Raw genomic sequence first — 21,332 nt, 5'->3', positions numbered from 1 at the left:
CCGACTGAGCCACCCAGGTGCCCCTCAGTTTTATTTTTAGTTTAGTGGAATGGAGACCTGCAAGCATCTTGTAAGATATAATACAAAAAGCCAAGGTGGCTAAACATTTTTAGACTTTATTTTTGTACCAAAAACATAAAAAGACTAAAATAATACTGAAACTGAGAATAAAGTAAGAAAAAATTCATTTTATAAAGTGTTAATAGACAAGTATTTAATGATGTCAACTATCCAAAACATCCTGATTTCTGAAAACACATCCCAGGAATTTGCTTGTATATTTTGAAAGGAATCAATGATTCCTATACATATAGTCATCTGAATGTTTTTCATGATTTTCTTTTATATTTTGTCTAGGCTGCTACTGAAGAAGAGAACAGCCATGGTCAAGTAAATGGTATTCTGAATGCTCCAAGCCTTGGTTCACCAATCCGTGTCCGCTCAGAGATTACTCAGCCAGACAGAGATGTTCCATTGGTGCGGAAGTTACGTTCTATCCACAGCTTTGAGCTGGAAAAACGTTTAACACTGGAGCCAAAGCCAGATACTGACAAGTTTCTTGAGACCTGGTATGAAATAGTTTTTCTTTTTTTTAAAACTACTAAGGAGGGGTGCCCGGGTGGCTCAGTCGGTTAAGCGTCTGACTTTGGCTCAAGTCATGATCTCATGGTTCGTGGGTTCGAGCCCCACGTTGGGCTCTGTGCTGACAGCTAGCTCAGAACCTGGAGCCTGCTTCAGATTCTGTGTCTCCCTATCTCTCTGGCCCTCCCCTGCTCACACTGTCTCTCTCTCTCTCAGAAATTAATAAAAAACATTAAAAAATTTAAAAGGAAAGCTACTAAGAGAGATGCTATAGTTATCTTCATCATCATTATTAATTTCTATTATGTAAAGTCTTTCAAATAAATATTTGCATTTTTGTAGTACTGATTAAGCTCTCATCTCCATCCATGTTTTTAATTATCATTGTGATTCTTAATGTGAATTGTCTTATAATATTGTTACAAGTTCTGTAACACAGCCTTTGACTTTACAAGTTGAGCACTGGGAGCTGTCAATTTCATAACACCAGGCACAAGTTGAAAACATTTTGAACTTACCTTGTTTAGAAGGTAAGTTCTCATTTATTGCAGTGAGAAGATGTAGTGTAGAGTTGGAATGAACAAGATAAAGAAGGTATTGTTCAGGAAGAAGGGGAGTTCTCAAAGGAGGGAAACAAGTAAATTATACATATGTAACAGGCAGTTCAATTCAATTTAATGAAGGCCTTCTATGAGTAAGTACTGTAGGAAAAATAGACATGAATAAGTTTTTCCTAGAAAGAAGGAAAGGTAGAACTTTAGAGAGCTAGCTATACATAGGTTATAGCTATAGTTCATGGTTAGAAGTCCAGTTATCCCTAAATTTTGCTAACAGAAGGATTGTTATATATGAATTAAAGAAGACTGCAGTAATATTAAGAGCGAAGTGACTAGCAATAGTTACATGCCCTTCAATGTACAGTCCCAGTGGCTGCTATTGGCAATGAATTGTTAGGACCATATAATTGACTAATATGGTATTTACTGTGTTTAAAGACAGTTAAGCCACTTCTGGCCTAGTCTAATCTAGCTTCCATTTTCAACAGTCCTTCATATATGTGTATTCTTCCTTACATGGTAATCATTCAGTCTTACAGCTATGGGATAGAAGCTGTGTCTGTACATTAATATGATCAAAAGGATGGATTTGAGTTGGGGCAGTGCTTAAACATTTTGAGTTATGGCTACGACTGGGAATAAAGACCTAAATGCAATAGGGATAAAAGCTTAGTTTGATAAAGAATTAGTTTAACAAAAGAATGAAACCAAGGAGAGTCCATGTTGAAGGAAGAGCTGAGAAATAAGATGGAGTTAAGACAAGCAATCCTAGAAAATGAACTCAAGCCAGAGGCTAGAATGAAAAGGGAACAGTTGAAGGAATTGAAGCACCTAATTACAGACTTCGAAAGCAAAAAGTGTATTGCTTAAACTGCTTCCCTGAAGATGAGATCAGTTCTTAGAAGCAAGTGCAGCCAAATCGTCACACCATTGCCTGCCCCTCAGCCAGCAGAGAGATTCTGTACAGTGCCAACTGCCTTTTAATCCACCCAAACTGACAATATACCTTGAAGCTTCCCCCCTCCACACCCCTCACCACTGTGTGCACAACTGTATATGCAGTGGACTGGCATACTTGAGCAGGCATAGCAGCTTTTCTTTTTAAAAGTTCTACCTGTGGTATTTACTTGAAAGAGTACATTTACATATATCTCTGAAGAACAAACACATCAATTATTTGCCTAATGTATACTAGCTTCTTCATTTCCTTTTGTAGGGCCTCTGGTGAGGCAAAAGCTTCTCAGCTAAATTGTTCCTCAGTCTCCCAGAAAGAGGGCAGTGTGATTGAATTTGCAAAGACAAGGTGAAATAGATCATATAAGTCAAGCTGGTTAGGCTTCTCTTCTGCTCTGCAGCAGGAGAGCCATCTTCCTCCCACAGGCTCCGTCTTCCCAAACAGGATTATGACAAATGAAGCAGAACTTTATCGGCCTGTGGAACTTTCCTTAGGCTTTATTTATATTTTTTTCTGTAACTGGTGTGTGAAATGTTAGTTCTATATAGAGCTTATAGGTTATGTAATAAATATTTTCCTAGGACAGTTGAGTAACTTCTCTCTGTTTTCTTAAGCCTGGAGAAAATGCAGAAAGATTCCAGTGCAGGAAAGGAATCTATTCTCCCTGCTCTGCTTCATAAGCCTTGTGTTCCTGCTGTGTCCCGTACTGACCACATCTGGCACTATGATGAAGAATATCTTCCAGACGCTTCTAAGCCTGCCTCTGCCAACACCCCTGAACAGGTGGATGGAGGTGCCAGCAATGGATTTATAGCAGTTAACTTGAGCTCCTGCAAGCAGGAGGTTGATTCCAAAGAATGGGTGATTGTGGACAAGGAGCAGGACCTTCGGGATTTCAGGACAAATGAGGCTTTAGGCCATAAAACAACTGGAAGCCCTTCTGATGAGGAGCCTGAAGTACTTCAAGTCCTGGAGGAATCGCCTCAAGATGAAAAGCTCCTACTTGGTCCTTGGGCAGAAAGTGATCATTTAAAGAAAGAAACCTCAGGTGTGGTCTTAGCACTTTCTGGAGAGTGTCCTGCCACTGCCGCTCCAGAGCAGTATACAGATAGGCTAGAGCTCCAGGGTGGAGCTGCTAGTCACTTTATTGCAGTGACACCCACGAGTCCGATGGAGGCGCAAGCTGAAGGACCCCTCACCGCGGTAAGAGATTTGTTCCTATTATCTTTCCCTGCTATCCACTCAAGGTGCTGTTAAATAAGAACGAACCAGGTCACCTAGCAAGCAACTGAGATTGATCAGCAGACGCCTAAGTTTGGAGGTAGGGAGTGATGTCTGGACTAAGTTGTATAGTCAGTCATCCAGTATGAAATTTCGCAAAACAAGTGAAGGTTTCCTGTCAGGATAGCAACACATGAAGTGTCATTATAACCCAATTTCAGAATAACATTCTAATTAGTCCACAAGAGCTGTGTGTTTAGATACAACTTTTAAAAAATTTGTAATTCTAAAGATTTTGAATCTCTGCCTTATAAATCTGGTGAGGAAGGCATGTATAATTTATGCTGTATAGTGTACACTTGGCTGGGTTTGATTCTTTTTGTTCTGTTTTTTTTGTAATCTCCACACAGAAATGTCTCATATTTTACATTACTCTTAAATATTTGTCTGTCAGCTCTGATGTCCATTGTTTAAAATACAGAGTCGCAGCTTCACTTTCAGAGCTTCTCCTTCAGTAGGTCTGAGAGAGAGTCAGCCCAAGAGTCTGCATTTTACCAAGTAGCTGAAAGCATTTGTGACACAGGTCTTCTGCAAGAGAACGTTTTGAAGAAACTGTCCTATTTACCCTCAGTTTGGGCATTCAGCTGGAGACGCCTGTTCCCCTGTGGTTATCAGTAAGCAGTGTTGCCCCGATGACTGTGAGAACAGTCAAATACGGAAGCAGTAAGGAACTGTGTACACAGATCTTTGGCACCAGCCTGAGGACAGATACATCTGTCCTTACATGGGTGGGAGTGCCAGGTTTTCTCAAATTCCCTAGTCATCTAGCAGCCATCTTTTCTAACTCACCAGAAACAACATTGTTCCCCAAACTGAAATTTTTCTGTGAGAACACATTTCCAAATGCTGGTGTGAAACAGTGAGAAAAGATAACAAAATTTGCTTTTGTGTACAGCTCTGTAGGAATGGACCTGCACTTCACCATAGGAAAATCAATGCCTGCCTCTTTCTGCATCAGAGTTAGTTTGTTTTTCCTTCTTTTCCAGGACTACTTTATACAGTTACACAGGTTATTCACTAAATAAAGTGGCTGAGGAAGCAAGTAGGGGCTGAAACCTAGCCCAAACTTCGCTAACCAAACTGTGCATTTTGTGTAGGTCTCTTTCCTCTCTGAGGAAGCATCTTTTTTCAAATTGTACACAATGACCTATGGGCTAGAGGAAAATCCAGTCACCTCCCTCCTTCCCCTTATCCACTTTTCCACCCACCTTCCCTCTTTCCATTCATTCCTCTTTCATCTTCAGTTTATTCTTTTCTTGGATTCTGTCATGCTGTGCACTTGCCTGTCACTCAAGCCTTCTGGTGCACTTCCCTTCAAAAATTTTCTAAAGCCTTGGCTCCATTTCTCATAGTATTGACTTCTCTCATCAATACTGTTTTATCCACAAGGATTGTTCACATGCTTCTCTTACACTGTATGCAAAATTTTCTCTGTTGAGTTGTTGAAAGACTTGCATTCATATACTTGACATTATAACTTTGGCCTTATTTTCAGATCTTTAAATAAAACTTTTTCTTCCCTTCCCTTCTCTTCATTCTCTTATCACCAAGTAGTATTCTGTCGTGTGTGTATGTGTGTGTGTGTGTGTGTGTGTGTGTGTACACTTGAATTTAATTCAAGGAGTGCCTGGAATATATATATATTACATCTTCTGTATCCATTCATCAGTTGATAGACATGTAGGCTCTATTCATATTTGGCTATTAATTTTTTGAGGAACCTCCATACTGTTTTCCAGAGTGGCTGCACCAGAGTGCATTCCCACCAACAGTGCAAGAGGGTTCCCCTTTCTCCGCACCCTCACCAACATCTCTTATTGATTCTGTCTCCTCTTTCTGCTCCTTTCTTTCCTTTCTCTCTTTCTTTCAAAAATAAACAAACATTAAAAAAGAAGAAAAAAAAAGAAAACTGGTTCCAAAAGAGATCTAAACCATTGGTCCAGGTGACACTGGGTAATCACTGTTTGTAGGGAGGTTGGATTTGAAAAGTACTGTAGGAGTGGAAAAGTTATTTCTTAAACCGAGTATCAAGACATATTGTACCACATAATCTCTTGGTTCTAGATCATCTTTTAGAAAGCCAGTGCTTCAGGGTACCTGGGTGGCTCAGTCGGGTAAGTGTCTCACTTCATCTCAGGGCATGATATCATGGTTCGTGGGTTCAGGCCTCACATCAGGCTCACTGATGATATCAGCCTGGCAGCACAGCCCCTGGAGCCTGCTTCAGATTCTGTGTCTCCCTCTCTGTCTGCCTCTCCCCTCCTCACACTCTGTCTCTATCTCTCAAAAATGAATAAACGTTAAAAAAAATTTTAGAGAGAAAGAATGAAAGAGAGTGAGAGAGAGAGAGAGACGGGGGAAGGAAGGAAGGAATGATAATACCACTAATATGTTACCTGCTGCTGTGTAACAAATTATCCCAAATTGAGCAGCTTAATTTTTTTTATAAAAAAGTTTTTTTTATGTTTATTTTTGTGAAAGTGAATGTGGAGAGGGGCAGAGAGAGGGAGGGAGACAGAGAATCTGAAGTAGGCTCTGCACTGACAGCAGAGAGCCTGATGTGGGGCTCAGACTCATGAACCATGATTCATGACCTGAGCTGAAGTTAGTGACTTCAACTGAGCCACCCAGGTGCCCCTCAAATTTAACCGCTTTAAACAACAAAGTTATTTCACGCTTTGCTGAGAGTTAGGAATGTAGGAGTGGCTCAATCTAATGGTTCTGGCTCAGGGTCGTTCATGATGTTGCTGTCAAGCTGTCAGCTAGGGTTGAGATCATTGTAAGGTTCAACCAGGATGGGGAGATCCATTTCTAGGCTCCTCACATGACTGATGGCAGGCCTCAGTTCCTCAGTAGCTGTTGGCCAAAGGCTTTGCTTTCTCACCACGGGGGCCACAGCGAGCGGGAGCTGACTTTGCCACTGAGCGAGGAGAGAAAGAGACAGATAGGGGAACGGGTAAGGTGGTAGAGCAGACATGCCTCCAACATGATAGAAGCTATAACTCCTTTTATGACCTAATCTCAGAAGGGGCATGCCATCACTTGTCATGTTCTGTTAGTCACACTGGCCAACCCTGCTACAGTGTGGGAGGGACTATACCAGGGTATGAATACCAGGGGCAGGTCATTGGGGGCCATCATAGAGACTGGCTATCATATTATCTTACATCCGTATTTCATAGAATACTTTGATATTTGATTCTAACAGCAACTCTACGGAACAAGCAGAGGGAAAACTATTGTCCTTTTTCGCACTGATGACACCAAGCCCTAGGAAAGGGAGATAATCTGTAAAGAGGCAGATCACTAGTGGAGTAGCCTGTGTGTTCTATTCCTCACATCAGGGGATTATCAGTATATGAAGGAATTTCCTCTTTGACTTGTTTCTTAGACGCTGAGAAGAAGAAAGAGGCTGTAAAACACAGCACAGACTGGGAGCAGGAAAAAAAGAAGGGGAGTCACAGAATTGTTTTGTGATTTGTCTGGTAGTCAGCATTTATAAAGAGGATTCCTCTGACTGTGTTTACAGGAGTACCAGTACCAGTACTATAAAATTCATATCAGCAGTGACTGCATTGCCTAAATTCTGTTCTTCTCATTCCTTCAGTTCTATTCAATGTCTCCCGAGTTCTGGGCTCTATTCCCTACTCCAGGGATAAACAGTTGGCACTAAACTGCCAGGTTGGCACTGAAGGCCTACATCTAACAGTTACCTTCAGCAACATGAAGTGATTCTAGTGGAGCTGTATGCACAGATTAGGGCACAGATCAGTCTGCCTAGGACTGAGGAGTACAGTGTTGGGTGTTTTTACTTTCTAAACTTTACTTTCTAATTTTTCTTACCATAAATAATGAAAGTTTGGGGGCGCCTGGGCGGCTTAGTCGGTTAAGCATCCGACTTCAGCTCAGGTCATGATCTCATGGTTCGTGGGTTTGAGCCCTGTGTCAGGCTCTGTGCTGACAGCCAGCTCAGAGCCTGGACCCTGTATCAGATTCTATATCTTCCTCTCTCTCTGACCCTCCTCTGCTCACGCTGTCTGTCTCTCTCTCTCTCTCTCTCAGAAATAAATAAGAAAACAAAAATTTTTTTAAATGAAAGTTTGAGCATATAATTGGAGAGGGAATAAAAATTAAAGATATTTTTATGGAAAGATTAAGGTGCACTTCAAAAATAAGAGGACTCTGAAGGATGAATTAGTTTGTTGGAGGGAGATGCAGGCTATCAGTCAAAGAACGCAATATGTGCAGAGGCATAGAGACTTGAAGACCACAGTTCAGAGCATATAAATAAGTGATCTAGAGTCTAAGTGCCCTTTCCTTAGGGCAAAAAAAGGGGCTGATGATAAAATGCAAAAGGTAAGGTGATAAAGGGCATTGGCCTGCTCCGCTGAGATGTGTGGGCTGTGGGACAAAAGACTGTGCCAAGACTGAGGGATAGGAATAACATGCTGTCAAGAATCCAGGTAGGGGAGAATGGGCAAGGGCAGTAGCCAGGGTGGAGACCTTGGCATTAGTCCAAGTAAATATGATGATGGGATTGAACTGTGAAATTTGCAATGAAAACTTGAGAGACATTTCAGTGGTAAAACTTATTTGAAATAATACTTTCGTGTGGCATTTCCAGTGAAATGTGTTCCACTGAATGTTTGGGGCCCTTGAATAAACTAGAGTGACTATATGGAACCTCATGGAATTACTCAGAGCCTCCATTGAAAACAGGAATGAACCAAGCAGTGTACTAATAGATATATACTTTAATCATATGAAAAGGCAAAGACTTTCTGGATTAATTGCCACCTATTAACATGAAACTGATTTTATAGGAGAGTTGATTGCATGTATATTGACTGGCTGCTGTATGTCCTGTGACCATGGATACCTATTTTTAATCTTGAAAATTTGGTCATTGCAATTACAGAAAAGTTTGGTCTGTATGAGATTACTTCTCTGAAATTATGTATGATAGTATAATTCAATTTGTGAATAGTCACAATAGACCAAAAATTGGGTGGACTGATTTGGGAAGTAAAGAAAGCCCATTGTGAAGTGTTCCAATAAGAGACTGGACTGTCACTTGAGGAAGGCTTCACGGAATGAGCCCAGGCAGCCACTGGTTGACTCAGTCTTGTATTCACCAATTATCAAGCATTTGCTGTGTGTCAGGTACTGGACTGGGCATCAAGGAATTCAAAGCTCAGTGAGTCTCCTCACTGCTTTCAAGAGTCTTCAAACTAATAAAGGGAAACAAGTGTTATCGATGCTTTGATAGAAATCTGTAGGTTATGTAAGTTGGGAATAGTTGAACTAGATTCATCCCTGTAGTGTCTTCCATTATTACATGAAGAGTCTTGAAAACTGACTGTGAAATGCTGTAGTCATGTATGTGATGTGTAATTACAGGCTAGCCAAAAATATTTTTATTTCAGTCTGTCTTTTCTGTGACTTCTCTTCTTTGGGTGTGGGTTGTGGCTTGCTTATGAGTTTTAATACCCCCACAAAATTCTTATGGTTTTAAATCCCACTAAAAATACTTTAACTATTAATGATGAGTGACTGTCTCTGAGGAGTGGGTAACGAGAAGGGAAAAAGCAGCTTTTACTTTTTGTTTACTTCGGGCTTGAGGCGTCAGGTTTTCAGTTTTACCTACCAGTATAGCACACTGCTGCTCTCTCCATTCCTCCTCCAGTCAGCGTCCATATCCATAAGCCAAGCCATAGTGTAACAAACAATAGCTTCAGCAATGGTAACCAACGTAAACATGGTCAGACTAAGCAAGAGGGATAAAGAGTAAGAGGGTGGGACATTCTACTAGCAGATAGGACCTCTTTTTTTTTTTTAATGTTTATTTATTTTTAAGAGACAGAGAGAGACAGCATAAGCGGAGGAGGGGCAGAGAAAGGGGACAGAATCTAAACAGGCTCCAGGTTCTGAGCTGTTAGCACAGAGCCTGATGTGGGGCTTGATCTCACAAACTGTGAGATCATGACCTGAGCCAAAGTTGAACACTTACTTAACTGATTGAGTCACCCAGGTGCCCCCAGATAGGGCCTCTTAATATTCAGATGTTATCACTGCTGTGTACTCACTTTTTAGAAATAAACATTTGATACATTAAAAATATGGTTTGATAATAGTTTTTCATTTTATTCATAAGTTTCAACACTTGTAAAAAGTATCACATAAAGATGCTTTAAACAAAAGAGGTCTATAGTGGAATTTGAATGGCCTGAAGAAATGTGAATGTTTAAAATTTAATTTTTTTAACAGACCAGGAATATGTTCATATAACTCAGTTATTCTTTGCTATAGTGGGAACTAATAAATTATTCTACTACCTATATCTCATAAATTGTCAAAAAACAAAATAAAGATCAAGATATTTCATATATCACATGCCTTTTATTTGTTTTTGTTTTTTTTTTCACATACCTTTTATTTGGAAGAGAGGCTACTTGGTATGATTGTTGAATTTCCCAGAGTTTTTATTATCTTAATAACATTATAATCCTTGAATGAGATAAAAGTTAAAGAATAATTATTTATAAGTTAAATGTAAATAAGTGTGCAGTTTACTGTCTCTTGCCATGTGGCCAGTGGTAAACATGGCTAACTATAAATAATGAGGCTGCTTTAAAATCTGAAATAAAAAGTAACAAGAATGAGATTAGTCCAGCTGAGTAGCAGGCATTAATAAAACTAATATGAAAGACATGGAAAATATTGAGGTCACTTTCTAGTTCTGTAAAAAGGCATTTACCTTATACGGATAGAGAACAGAAGAAAGGAACTGATTGGATTCATCCCTTAATGAAGTGTTTGTGAATTATAGAAATCAAAGACATAAAAGATGCATATGCCTTCCTGGCAGATCATCAATTTAGTCCATTTGTAAAGTGTCCCAAGTATGGGAATTGCTTTTGTGTCTTATTGTCTTAAGTCAAGGAACATGTTTTCAGCTATACTTAGAATTAGCCTTTTCTTTCTCTGTTTTCAGCTATTGATCTTTGGTTTTCTCCTTTTATCTTCTCATATAATGTTTTTGCAGACTCTTTCCCAGACTTCACTTGAGAGTGTAGTGCATGTCAGAATGCTTTGCTATGCTTTGCATGATTTCAAAATCCTTAAGTCCTATCCCTGACTTTTTTGACCATGTTTTTTTTTTTCATGTGAAATTTATGTAAATAGTAGTATACCTAGTGAAAATACAGGGCAGCTATGAAACAAAATTTGTAAAAATGATTTTAGGAATATTTTAGAAATTTTAGGTGCTATAGAAATATTATATGAGAGTATTTTATGCAGTTTATCATAATTGCTCAGAACCTTTTTCAAGAAAATAAATTCTCCTAGGGCACATGGGTGGCTTAGTTGGTTAAGCGTCCAACTTCAGCTCAGGTCATGATTTCCCAGTTTTTGATTCAAGCTTGGCATTGGACTCTATGCTGACAGCTCAGATTCTGGAGCCTTCTTCGGATTTTGCATCTCCCTCTCTCTCTCTGCCCCTTCCCTGCTCAAGTGAGGTCTCGCTCTCAAAAATAAATATTTAAAAAAATTAGAAGAAAAGAAATTCTCCTATCTGATGTTCCTGTATCCTATCTGTGTACAAGATTGTCACCCTTTTTTCATACCACATATACACATCCATTTATATTCTGAATCTGAGTTAAGCTCACAAGTGAATTGATTCCCTAGCTCCAGTCTCAGAAGATCATTGGACTGTTATTTTTGTAGACGCTGCTGAGTTTATTTTGGCTGGTGTTTCAGGAATTATATATAATAATGAAGTGACTGTTGGTTTATTTTGAATGTAGGTAGAGTCATCTCCCTTGTTATTTGACATTTATTGTAACTTCTTACCTGGTTTTCTTATCACCCTCTCGGGTCTTAAAAAAATACATTTTGAATAGTAAATATATATTTTAGGTTTCAATATCATTTTTAAAATATACTAGATAATTGCTATCTGCCTGAATGTATATTTTAGAACAGTGAAACAGAGATACAAGTATAAAGTGACTTAGTGAAAGGCAACACACCACTAGAACTTACTCCCTTTTCTTGAAGGTCATTATAGGTCTGGTCTTATTGTAAGAATTCTCATCTGAACGTAAACAGCCTGTATTTAATTAACCAGACAGATGCTCAGGACACTGGTTCCATTCAGGAGCTATTTTAGGACATTTGTTAGGTGTTTTCTCCTGGGCTGGACTTAGGACAAGCTTTACATGTCCTTTTTTTTTTTTTTTTTTTTTTTTTTTTAATGCTTATTTATTTATTTATTTTCAGAGAGAGAGAGAACGAGCAGGGGAGGGGTAGAAAGAAAGAGAGAGAGAGAAAGAGATCCCAAGCAGACTCTGCTGGCACAGAGCCTGATGTGGGGCCCGAACCCACAAGCTGTGTGACCGTGACCTGAGCTGAAAATCAAGAGTCAGACGCTTAACCAGCTGAGCCACCCAGGCACCCCAAGCTTTACATATTCTTAAACCTAATTGTATTCCTGACATACAGTGAAACAAATCCAGATAATTTCTCTGATTTAGGAACTACACCCATTTCTTAATGTCTTTGGATTAAGATGGATTCTAAGTGAAATCTCCTACGACGGCTCCAGATTCATTTTGCTTTGAATTCAGGCCAATTTCCATAGTTTTCCTAGAACATAATTGGTTTCATTAAGTAATTTGACTTACTTGATTTCTCAGAAAGGCTTTTTTCCTTATCAGTGTATGTGGTTGATATTTTCTGTCTCCTTACATGTCACTTTTTTTTACATGTCATTTTTAACAAACGTGAAAATGTAGAAACTTTAGGAGTCTTAAGAAAGGACATTCTTGGGGCGCCTGGGTGGCTTAGTCGGTTAAGCGTCCGACTTTCGCTTAGGTCATGATCTCGCGGTTCGTGGGTTCGAGCCCCGCGTCGGGCTCTGTGCTGACTGCCAGCTCGGAGCCTGGAGCCTGTTTCAGTCTGTGACTCCCTCTCTCTCTGACCCTCCCCTGCTCACGCTGTCTCTCTCTCTCTCTCCTAGAAATAAATAAAACATTTTTAAAAAAAATTTAAAAAAAAAAAAAAAAGGACATTCTTATTAGATACTGAATCTCATTCACATAGACTTGAAATGACTTAAATGAAAGGATTTATCATAGGCTTGTCCTTAAAAATTTGAAGAAACTAATGGAACATTAGGAAACATCTTTGCAGGTCTTTGCTTATGAGAAGATAAAATATTCCTATCATTGTTTATTGAAAGGATTTATGGGAAACAAAATGCATGTAAATCCAGAGTTTTTAAACTTACAGTAATTTGCCAGTAATTTTTTCCTTTAATCCTGTATCTGGATTCTGGCAGGAAATAGCTGACACACTGAAGGGGACTTAGAATTTAATGAAAAGAACGTTTCACAGATGTGTAGATAGAATAAAGAAAACTAACAGGACCATCAGTAGAGGGAGTCAATTCTATCTTGAGTCCTGCAAGAGAAGGAAGAGGGAGCAGAAGCTGGGAGAAGGGCCCTGAGATAGCAGCTGTGGCCAGAAGTGGTAGAATGTAGTCACCACCAGTGCTGCTGTCTCTTGGGCAGGAAGCAGAGAGAATTAATATCCAGACCTTTCTCTCCCCCAAATTCTCTGATTCTCTGTTGGTGCTTCCCGTTGGTCGAACCCAGTCAGCAATCAGAAGGCAAGGGAGCCTGGATAGTGCAGTCTGTAGAAATCAGTCTTCCAGAGCACAGAGCAGGCTAAAGAAAAGGCAGGAATGAGTCTAGATGGAGACTGTTTTGTACAGCTCCTGAGTAGGGGAGCTTAGGTGTCATATACTTTGATTCAGAATTGTTCATTTTAAGTATGAGTTGGACAGACCTGGTCAACATCTGTGTTCCTCTAATAAATTAGACTTTGAAGTGTTAATTTCGAATCATGCATCTTTATTAATATTCCACGTTATTGCATTATATTTTTTCTTCTGTGTTTCCAGATTACAATTCCTAGACCTTCTGTGGCATCCACACAGTCAACTTCAGGAAGCTTTCACTATGGTCAGCAGCCAGAGAAAAAAGACCTTCAGCCTGTGGAGCCCACTGTAGAACTTTACTCTCCAAGGGAGAACTTCTCTGGCCTAGTCGTAATAGAGGGTGAACCTCCTAGTGGAGGAAGCAGAACAGACTTGGGACTTCAGATAGATCATATTGGTCATGACTTGTTACCCAGTATTAGAGAGAGTAACAAATCTCAAGACCTGGGACCAAAAGACCTCACTGACCATAACAGACTGGCTGTGAGAGAATTTGAGAGTCTCCCTAGGGAAACGGAAGAGAAAAGCATTCTTCTAGGATCAGATAATGAAGATGAGAAGCTAAGTAAAGGGCAGCATTATATTGAGATCGCCTCTCTTCCAGGAGACTTGGTAACTGTGGAAAGGGATCACTCAGCTACTACTGAACCTCTTGATGTGACAAAGACACAGACTTTTAGTGTGGTGCCAAATCAAGACAAAAATCATGAGATAATGAAGATTCTGGCAGTTGCAACTTCAGAAATTTCTCCACAAGTGATTGACCCACATGTTGAAGGACAGATAGGTCAGGTTGCAGCAATGCAAAAAAGTAAGATATCTAAGGATGATGACATCAAGAGTGAAGACTTGCCAGGTCATCAGGGAGATCTGTCTACTTTTTTGCACCAAGAGGGCGATAGAGAGAAAATTGCCCCAAGAAATGGAGAATTACTTCATTGTGTTTCAGAGAATGAACATTGTCCCCCATCCCGGAAGGATGGGGTTAGGTCATCATTTGTAACTAGACACAGCCGAATCCCTGTTTTAGCACAAGAGATAGACTCAACTTTTGAATCATCCTCTCCAGTCTCTGCAAAAGAAAAGCTCCTCCAAAAGAAAGCTTATCAGCCAGACCTCGTCAGGCTTCTGGTGGAAAAAAGGCAACTCAAGTCTTTCCTTGGGGACCTCTCAAGTGCCTCCGATAAATTGCTAGAGGAGAGACTAGCTACTGTTCCTGCTCCCTTTTCTGAGGAGGATGTCTTCACTCCCTTTTCAAGACTGGCTGTAGACTCGCACCTGAGCAGATCAGCCGAAGACAGCTTTCTGTCACCCATCATCTCCCAGTCCAGAAAGAGCAAAATTCCAAGGCCAGTTTCATGGGTCAACACAGATCAAGTTAGTAGCGCAACTTCAGCTCAGTTCTTGCCTCGGCCACCACCAGGAAAGCCCCCCACAAGGCCTGGAGTAGAAGCCAGGTAATTCCGTGTGTTCTGTGTTAAGTGTATAGTGTTATTTGTGTCTGCTTGATTATGATATATCAGTGGTTTCATTTCTTCGTTGCCTGCTTTTGATCATCTACTTCCTTCCCTGCCTTTTCCAAGCTTTATAGCTCAGTGTATACAAGGGATCATAGTGATTCACATTAATTCATGCCTCTCCCACTTTCTCGCAGTGTGACCCTTAGTTTCCGCATCTATGAAATAGGTCTTGCATTTGCCTCGTGGTTGGGGGGATAAAATAAGGTTGCATACATGTGGAGCATTGTACTGGGCTTAATTAGCATGCAGCAAAGGTTACTTCTCTTCTAGTTCATTTTAACTAGATACTTCATTATAAAACATGTCACTATGATGTCAAATTCTAGTGAAAAAGACTGTTCCATAATTTATTTTATTAGAGAGAGAGCATGCAGGCAGGGGAGAGGAGCAGAGGGAGAGAGTGATCTTAAGCAGGCTCCATTCTTAGAGTGGAGCCCATTGTGGGGCTTGATCCCATAACCCTGGTATCATGATCTGAGCCGAAATCAAGAGTTGCACACTCAAACAGTTAAGCCACCCACGCACCTCCTGTGTCCATAATTTAATAAATGGGTCCTGGTAATGGTGCTTTTTACCTGATTATAGTGAATTAAACAAACACAAAAACCCTTTGGGCAGTTTCCCTAGGTCTGATGATACATATAGCCTTACAAAAGTATCACTTTAATATTTATTGTATTTTAATATTTATTGTATGGTATACTTGTTCATTGAAGTATTCTTATGTATAGTTGACCACAGAGTGATTATATATTTTTTGAGTTTATTTAATTTGAGAGAGAGAGGAGAGAGACCATGTGTGGGCGTGTGTGTGTTTGCGTGCGTGCGCGCAAGCCAGGGAGAGGCAGAGAGAGAGAGAGAGAGAGAGAGAGAATCCCAAGCAAGCTCTGCACTGTCAGTGTGGAAGCCTGATGAGGGCCTCAGACCCTTGAACCTTGAGATCATGACCTGAGCTGAAATCAAGAGTCGGACGCTTAACTGATTAAGCCACCCAGGTGCCCCAAGAGTGATTCTGCTTCAAAGAAGAGAGGGAAATATTGGGAAGTAATGAACCAGTTAACAATGTTTTCGTTCGAGCCATTACTCACTTTCATAGACTAGAAGGGTTTAAACCCTTGGAGAAGAAAGAGAAAAAGGATGACCTTTTACCTAGAACAAGGTGAAAATCAAAATACATTTCCCTGAAAACTAGAGCCTGTTATAGGTAGTACAGCAGTATATCTTCACCTATTAAATGGATTCTGAAGTGTATTAAAGTGAGGTTCTGTCTGTATCATTACCCAGAAGACTTTGCTCCCCTAAGGTAAGTTTAGATTTGCCCCAAGGTTTCATGTTCAAGGGTCACTAAACATTAAATTTGCAGTACCATTGGGACAAGGCTTCCACAAGGAGAATGGTGATGTTTAAACTACAGTCATTTGAGACATTTTTAAAGGTGATTGCATGATTGCGTGAACAGTAGCCACATGTCCCCTCATTCTTCTGCTTGTCCTCCGTAATTAATAGAGATGATGTGTCTGTGGCTTGAGATGCATTGGACTGCAACAAACAAATCTTGATTATCATTTATTATTTAGTACTTTACGTGTCACTTAAAAGTAGCACTTGGTAACCAAGCCAAGCATGTGGCATTGTGCCACATACTACAGAGCTGACTGGCTTGGACTTATCTGGGAACTCAGCAGCAACTCAACTTTCCCACTTGGGTCCTGACACAGAATTATTTTACTCCCTTCTTCAAGTTTTACGTTAAGATGCATGAGGTGGGCTTAACCAGAGTGAGTTTCATCATGTCAGAATAAGTAGATGGTGGGAAAGGAAGAGGGGAGAAAATTCAGACAAAAAGTCAGTAACTTGTTGCTGACCCGTGATGGTGATTGATGATGGCTGTTTATGACCCTGCATCCTGCCAGTGATCATACAACCTTGGAAGTTCTCCCACTTCCATCTATAAGGAAGTGACATGTTTGCTGTTTAAGGTTTAAATTATTTTTTAACTGAATGGATTTTAGCCCAAGACAGACATTTAGGTCAGAGAAGACACTGCTATTCATATGAATATTTTCTAGATTTAGAACTCTAAGGCCCAAGCTCAGTTGCCAGTAAGACAAGGCAGTCATCCCCCAAACCCAGCTCTCCTGAATCTCAAGACTGTTGTCAAGGGCAGAAACTGAGACCCCAAGAAACCAGTGACTACTCTTTCCTTTTGGAAAGTATTTAATGAGGTTAAAATATACTTTTATCTGTATTTCCTGCTGTTGGTGAGTACAGATCATGTTGAAGACTGGCATTGTGGGGCTTAATGTTTGCATATGTACGTGCCACATTTCTGTCATGGGAGCCTTAAACAAAATGGTTTACTCTCTCTCACACTTACTAACATGCTAGAAATGTTTCATTAATTTGAAGAGCAAACATGCCTTAGGAGGAAAGGAACTAACAACATTTAAGTGCTTCTGAATGGCAGACATCCAACTAAATACTTGGGCCACTGTTCTTAGCTGCTCAGTAATCCTGGGAGGTAGATAGCATTCCTATTAAAAGCTAAGAAAGGTTACGTGAACTGCTGCTCAGGATGGGATTTATGCAGCAGCTATTGCAAACAGTATGGAATTTCCTCAAAAAATGAAAAGTGGAACTACCATATGATCCAGTAATTCCACTGCTGAGTATTTTACCCACAGCAAACAAAACACTAATTTGAAAAGATACATGCACCCCTATGTTTATAAGATATGGACACAGCCCGTTTCCATTGATGGATGAATGGTTAAAGATACAGGGTGTGTGTGTGTGTGTGTGTGTGTGTGTGTGAGAGAGAGAGAGAGAGAATATTGCTCAGCCATAGAAAAGAATGGACATGGATTGCCATTTACAACATAGATGGACTTGAGGGTATTATACCAAAGGAAATAATTCAGAGAAAGACAGGTATCATCTGATTTCACTTATATGTGAAATCTAAAAAAACAAAACAAAAAACAATCAAGCAAACAAACAAACAAATACTCATAAATACAAAGAACAGTTGGTGGGGTTGGAGGGATGGGTGAAATAGGTGAAGGGGGAGTACAACAAAGGGAATTTAGTCAATCATATTGTAATAACTTTGCATAGTGACAGATGGTGACCAAACTTATCATGGTTAGCATTATGTAAGGTATAGATTTGTCAAATCACCTGGAATTAATGTAACATTGTATGTCAACTATACTTCACTTAAAAAAAAAAAAAAAGCTAGGAGAGGTTTATCTAGGATCATACAAGTGGTGTGTGAAATAGTAACTCTGTTTCCTGTGTTTGCTTACTTGACTCACATCAGACATTATCATTTGGGACATTGTGACTTTCTGGATCATTTGAATTAAAATGAAAAGAATTCTTCTCTGTTCCTTTAAGGCTCCGCAGATACAAAGTCCTAGGGAGTAGTAATTCCGACTCAGACCTTTTCTCCCGCCTGGCCCAAATTCTTCAAAATGGAACTCAGAAACCCCGGAGCACTACTCAGTGCAAGAGTCCAGGATCCCCTCACAATCCAAAAACACCACCCAAGAGTCCAGTTGTCCCTCGCAGGAGTCCCAGTGCCTCTCCTCGAAGCTCTTCCTTGCCTCGCACATCTAGTTCCTCACCATCGAGGGCTGGACGGCCCCACCATGACCAGAGGAGTTCATCCCCACATCTGGGGAGAAGCAAGTCACCTCCCAGCCACTCAGGATCTTCCTCCTCCAGGAGGTCCTGCCAACAGGAGCATTGCAAACCCAGCAAGAATGGCCTGAAAGGATCCAGCAGCCTCCACCACCACTCCGCCGGCACTAAAGCCCCCCCAGGGAAGAGTAAGTCAGCCACTAAACTCAGCAGATAGGAGCCGGGCTGCATCTCTGTAAAAGGTGTGAGATCTTCCTCCTGAACCTGATGCATGTGTGTCCCTGTACTGTCTATTTAAAAAATCAGTGTTGGCCTTCTCTTGCAAAAGAAAGTAACATGATAAATTATTTATAAGAAGACATAAATATATAATAAGGAATTACCTAAGGCAGGCAGCAAGCAGATCAGGAATCAATCAATGCCTTTGCATAGGAAGGGGCAATCCAGCAGGATCCAAGGGGAAGATTAAATGAACTCTCATTTTGTAGCTGCCTTTGAACAAAAGAGTTGAAGGAAGGAGATGGAATAGAATTTTAAGGGGTTTGGGCCTGTTTTGTTTTTTAAGGCATTGCTCAAAGATTATACAGCAAAAAGTGAAACTTCTTGTTTTTAATATTTTTATTCAAACTTCCCAACCTTGGAGAATTAGAATTGCTCTGATATTAGGAATTGTAACAAGTCTGCTGCTGGAGAGCCAGTGCTCACACAAATGTGGTTTGTGTATTTATCTAGTGTGTTGAGAGTTCACACCTTTACTTTGCCTCATGCCTGCTACCCTCCCTGGATTTCACAGTTTTTAAAGTTAGTCTATCTGACCTGATGCAGTCTTTCTTTTACTTTAACAATACATTCTAATATGCTTTTAGCAGCACATGATGAAAATTCCAAATCCAGTTGTTTTTTTTTTAGTCCTCTAATATTTTTCTGTGGAGCAGTAGTTCTTAGTATATTTTTATTGTGAAAAAGAACTACTGAAACTTAGGTAAAGGAAGAAGTCTAAATAGAGCTCCTTTCCAGGCTTTAGTGCTTTAGGGAGAGAGGGACAGAATAAGGCTAATACCCTTCAAGACGAAAGAACCCTCTTCCCTCTGTTTCCTCCTTGTTGAAGGAAGACCGACCAGAGTAGACCTTGCTTTCTTAGGTCTTCTGGATACCAGCTATTTCCAATATCAACCTCCAAGATGATACCAGGGAAATACAATGCTGTGGAGTGTGACTTTATGCTTTTAGAGATTTAGAAAGAAAAATAGAGAGAAATTAGGTACGTTGTTGAGGCTTATAATCCTCAAACTTTGTATTTTATATATTTAGCCAATAAGGAATGAGTATCTGGGGAAATAAATTTAGGCTCAATATTTATCTTCTAATGTTTTATTACCTGCTTCTCTCGTGCTTTAGTTTCAATATTTGGGCTTTTGGACCTGAGTTCCTTGTAACCTCAATTTATAAAGCTCTGAGGAGGAACATACTCTGATTTCACTCTTCTGGTAACAGGAATCAGGCAAAAGTAAATTATGCTAGATTTTTCAAAGGGGCTCTTTTCTACTCTGTAGGTGTTTTGTGTTGTAAAGACCTTATTGAGGTCAGGTCAATTGGTCTGCTTGCTGTTGAAATTTGCCTTCTAGCAAACATCTGTGCATTCTTTTTGACCTTGTGTTTGCTGCCAAAGCTTAACATGGTTGAATTGGAAAACAAGAAAAAAAAAAAAGAAAGAAGTATATTTCCTCACCAAGTGAATACATTATAATGCTGCATCAAAGCTGCCCTGAAGCTGCACTGAACTTCTCTCGTTCTCTTTATCTGTGTTGAGCTTTTTTAAAAAAACAAACAAACAAAAAAAAAAAACAAAAAACCCCCCGAAACTCAAAGCACTGTTGAGTCCTATATGATCTCCTGTAAGAAATGTAGCATAGTTTGGAATCTTAATTTCTATCCAGTTTCAAGCACTACAGAGGAATGCAATAGATAAGACAAATTTGCTCTTTAACTACAGCAACTGTAATATTGGAAGACCAGTCCTTCTGTATTATATTGTATAATAGTTGCTATAACACTACTTGCATGTCTTCATGGTAAATGATATAAATATTTATAAATATATAGAGAAACATATGCTTATATAAACTCATTCTTTCTCATTCTCCATTTGTAATTTCAAGATCACAGATGGTGAAATTCCTTTTTATTGTGTGCCTCGCGTACACTTGGGCCTTGCCTATCTTCATTTTCTGAAAATATGTTCTTGGCATGGGACACTTCAGATTCTTCTTGCCTTCTTTGTGTAATAATGCAAGGGTTGGCAGCCTTTAAGCCAAGATAGGTTATTTAATTTTCACTTTTAAAAAATTTTAATAGGGGAAAAAATTACCAGGACATGCTTATAATACTGATTCAAAAATTTGTCATGTTAATCACATAATTCTATCCTTATGGCTTAAGGGGATAAACTAGGATGATAATCATGGGTCTCACATAAATTGATATTTTTTTAAAATGTCTTAAAGTTGCCATTCTACATTCCTCTTTTCATCTCACAATTTTTTTGGGTGGTGGGGGAGTGGAGTAATCTACAGTTAAGGAATTATCTTTGTTCTGTTGTAGTAGCTAAATTGTGCTAAGAGTAGCCAGCTTTAAATCCTGACCCCTATCATCTGAAATGTGCCAGTCATGACTGTCAGGAACAGTTGTGGTGTGTGTGTTGTTTTTTATTGGTATTTCTCTTCTGGCGGCCAAAACAGACAATGATGGCAGCGTGGCGATTGAATGTTTTCTCTCTCTGGTTTCTTGTTTTTCTCCCAACTTTTCCACTGTGTTGCCCCCTTTTCTAAATGGCCCTGACAAACTCCAGATCCAGAGAGAAACAGCCTCGTTGTATAAGAATACTCTATTTTGCATGTAAAGGAAAGAGTTAACCAAAGATGTTTCTGCTCTGATACTTTAAAACAGACTAGTTATAGCTTATGTATCAATAGGTCCACCTAAAAGTACTAGCTGATACAGAGATT

The 21,332-nt window shown here is 39.7% G+C and overlaps 1 protein-coding gene across 2 annotated transcripts in view; it reads left to right on the top strand.

The window, feature by feature from the left end:
* The window catches only part of TTBK2 (tau tubulin kinase 2), a 147,371-nt gene extending 127,216 nt beyond the window's left edge, over positions 1-20,155 (top strand). For both annotated transcript variants that reach the window (XM_039232746.1, XM_039232745.1), the window contains 4 exons: positions 358-569; positions 2,709-3,297; positions 13,346-14,619; positions 18,082-20,155. In XM_039232746.1, coding sequence (XP_039088677.1) covers positions 358-569; positions 2,709-3,297; positions 13,346-14,619; positions 18,082-18,544 — 2,538 coding nt within the window. In that variant the 3' untranslated portion in view covers positions 18,545-20,155. The remainder of the gene's footprint in view (positions 1-357; positions 570-2,708; positions 3,298-13,345; positions 14,620-18,081) is intronic.
* The last annotated feature ends 1,177 nt before the right edge of the window (positions 20,156-21,332 follow it).

This window comes from Hyaena hyaena, unplaced genomic scaffold (genome assembly GCF_003009895.1).
Source record: "Hyaena hyaena isolate Hyena2069 unplaced genomic scaffold, ASM300989v1 scaffold_70, whole genome shotgun sequence".
Lineage (NCBI taxonomy): Eukaryota > Metazoa > Chordata > Mammalia > Carnivora > Hyaenidae > Hyaena > Hyaena hyaena.
The sequence above is the reverse complement of the archived record's forward strand: the minus strand, read 5'-3'. Positions and strand labels throughout refer to the sequence as shown.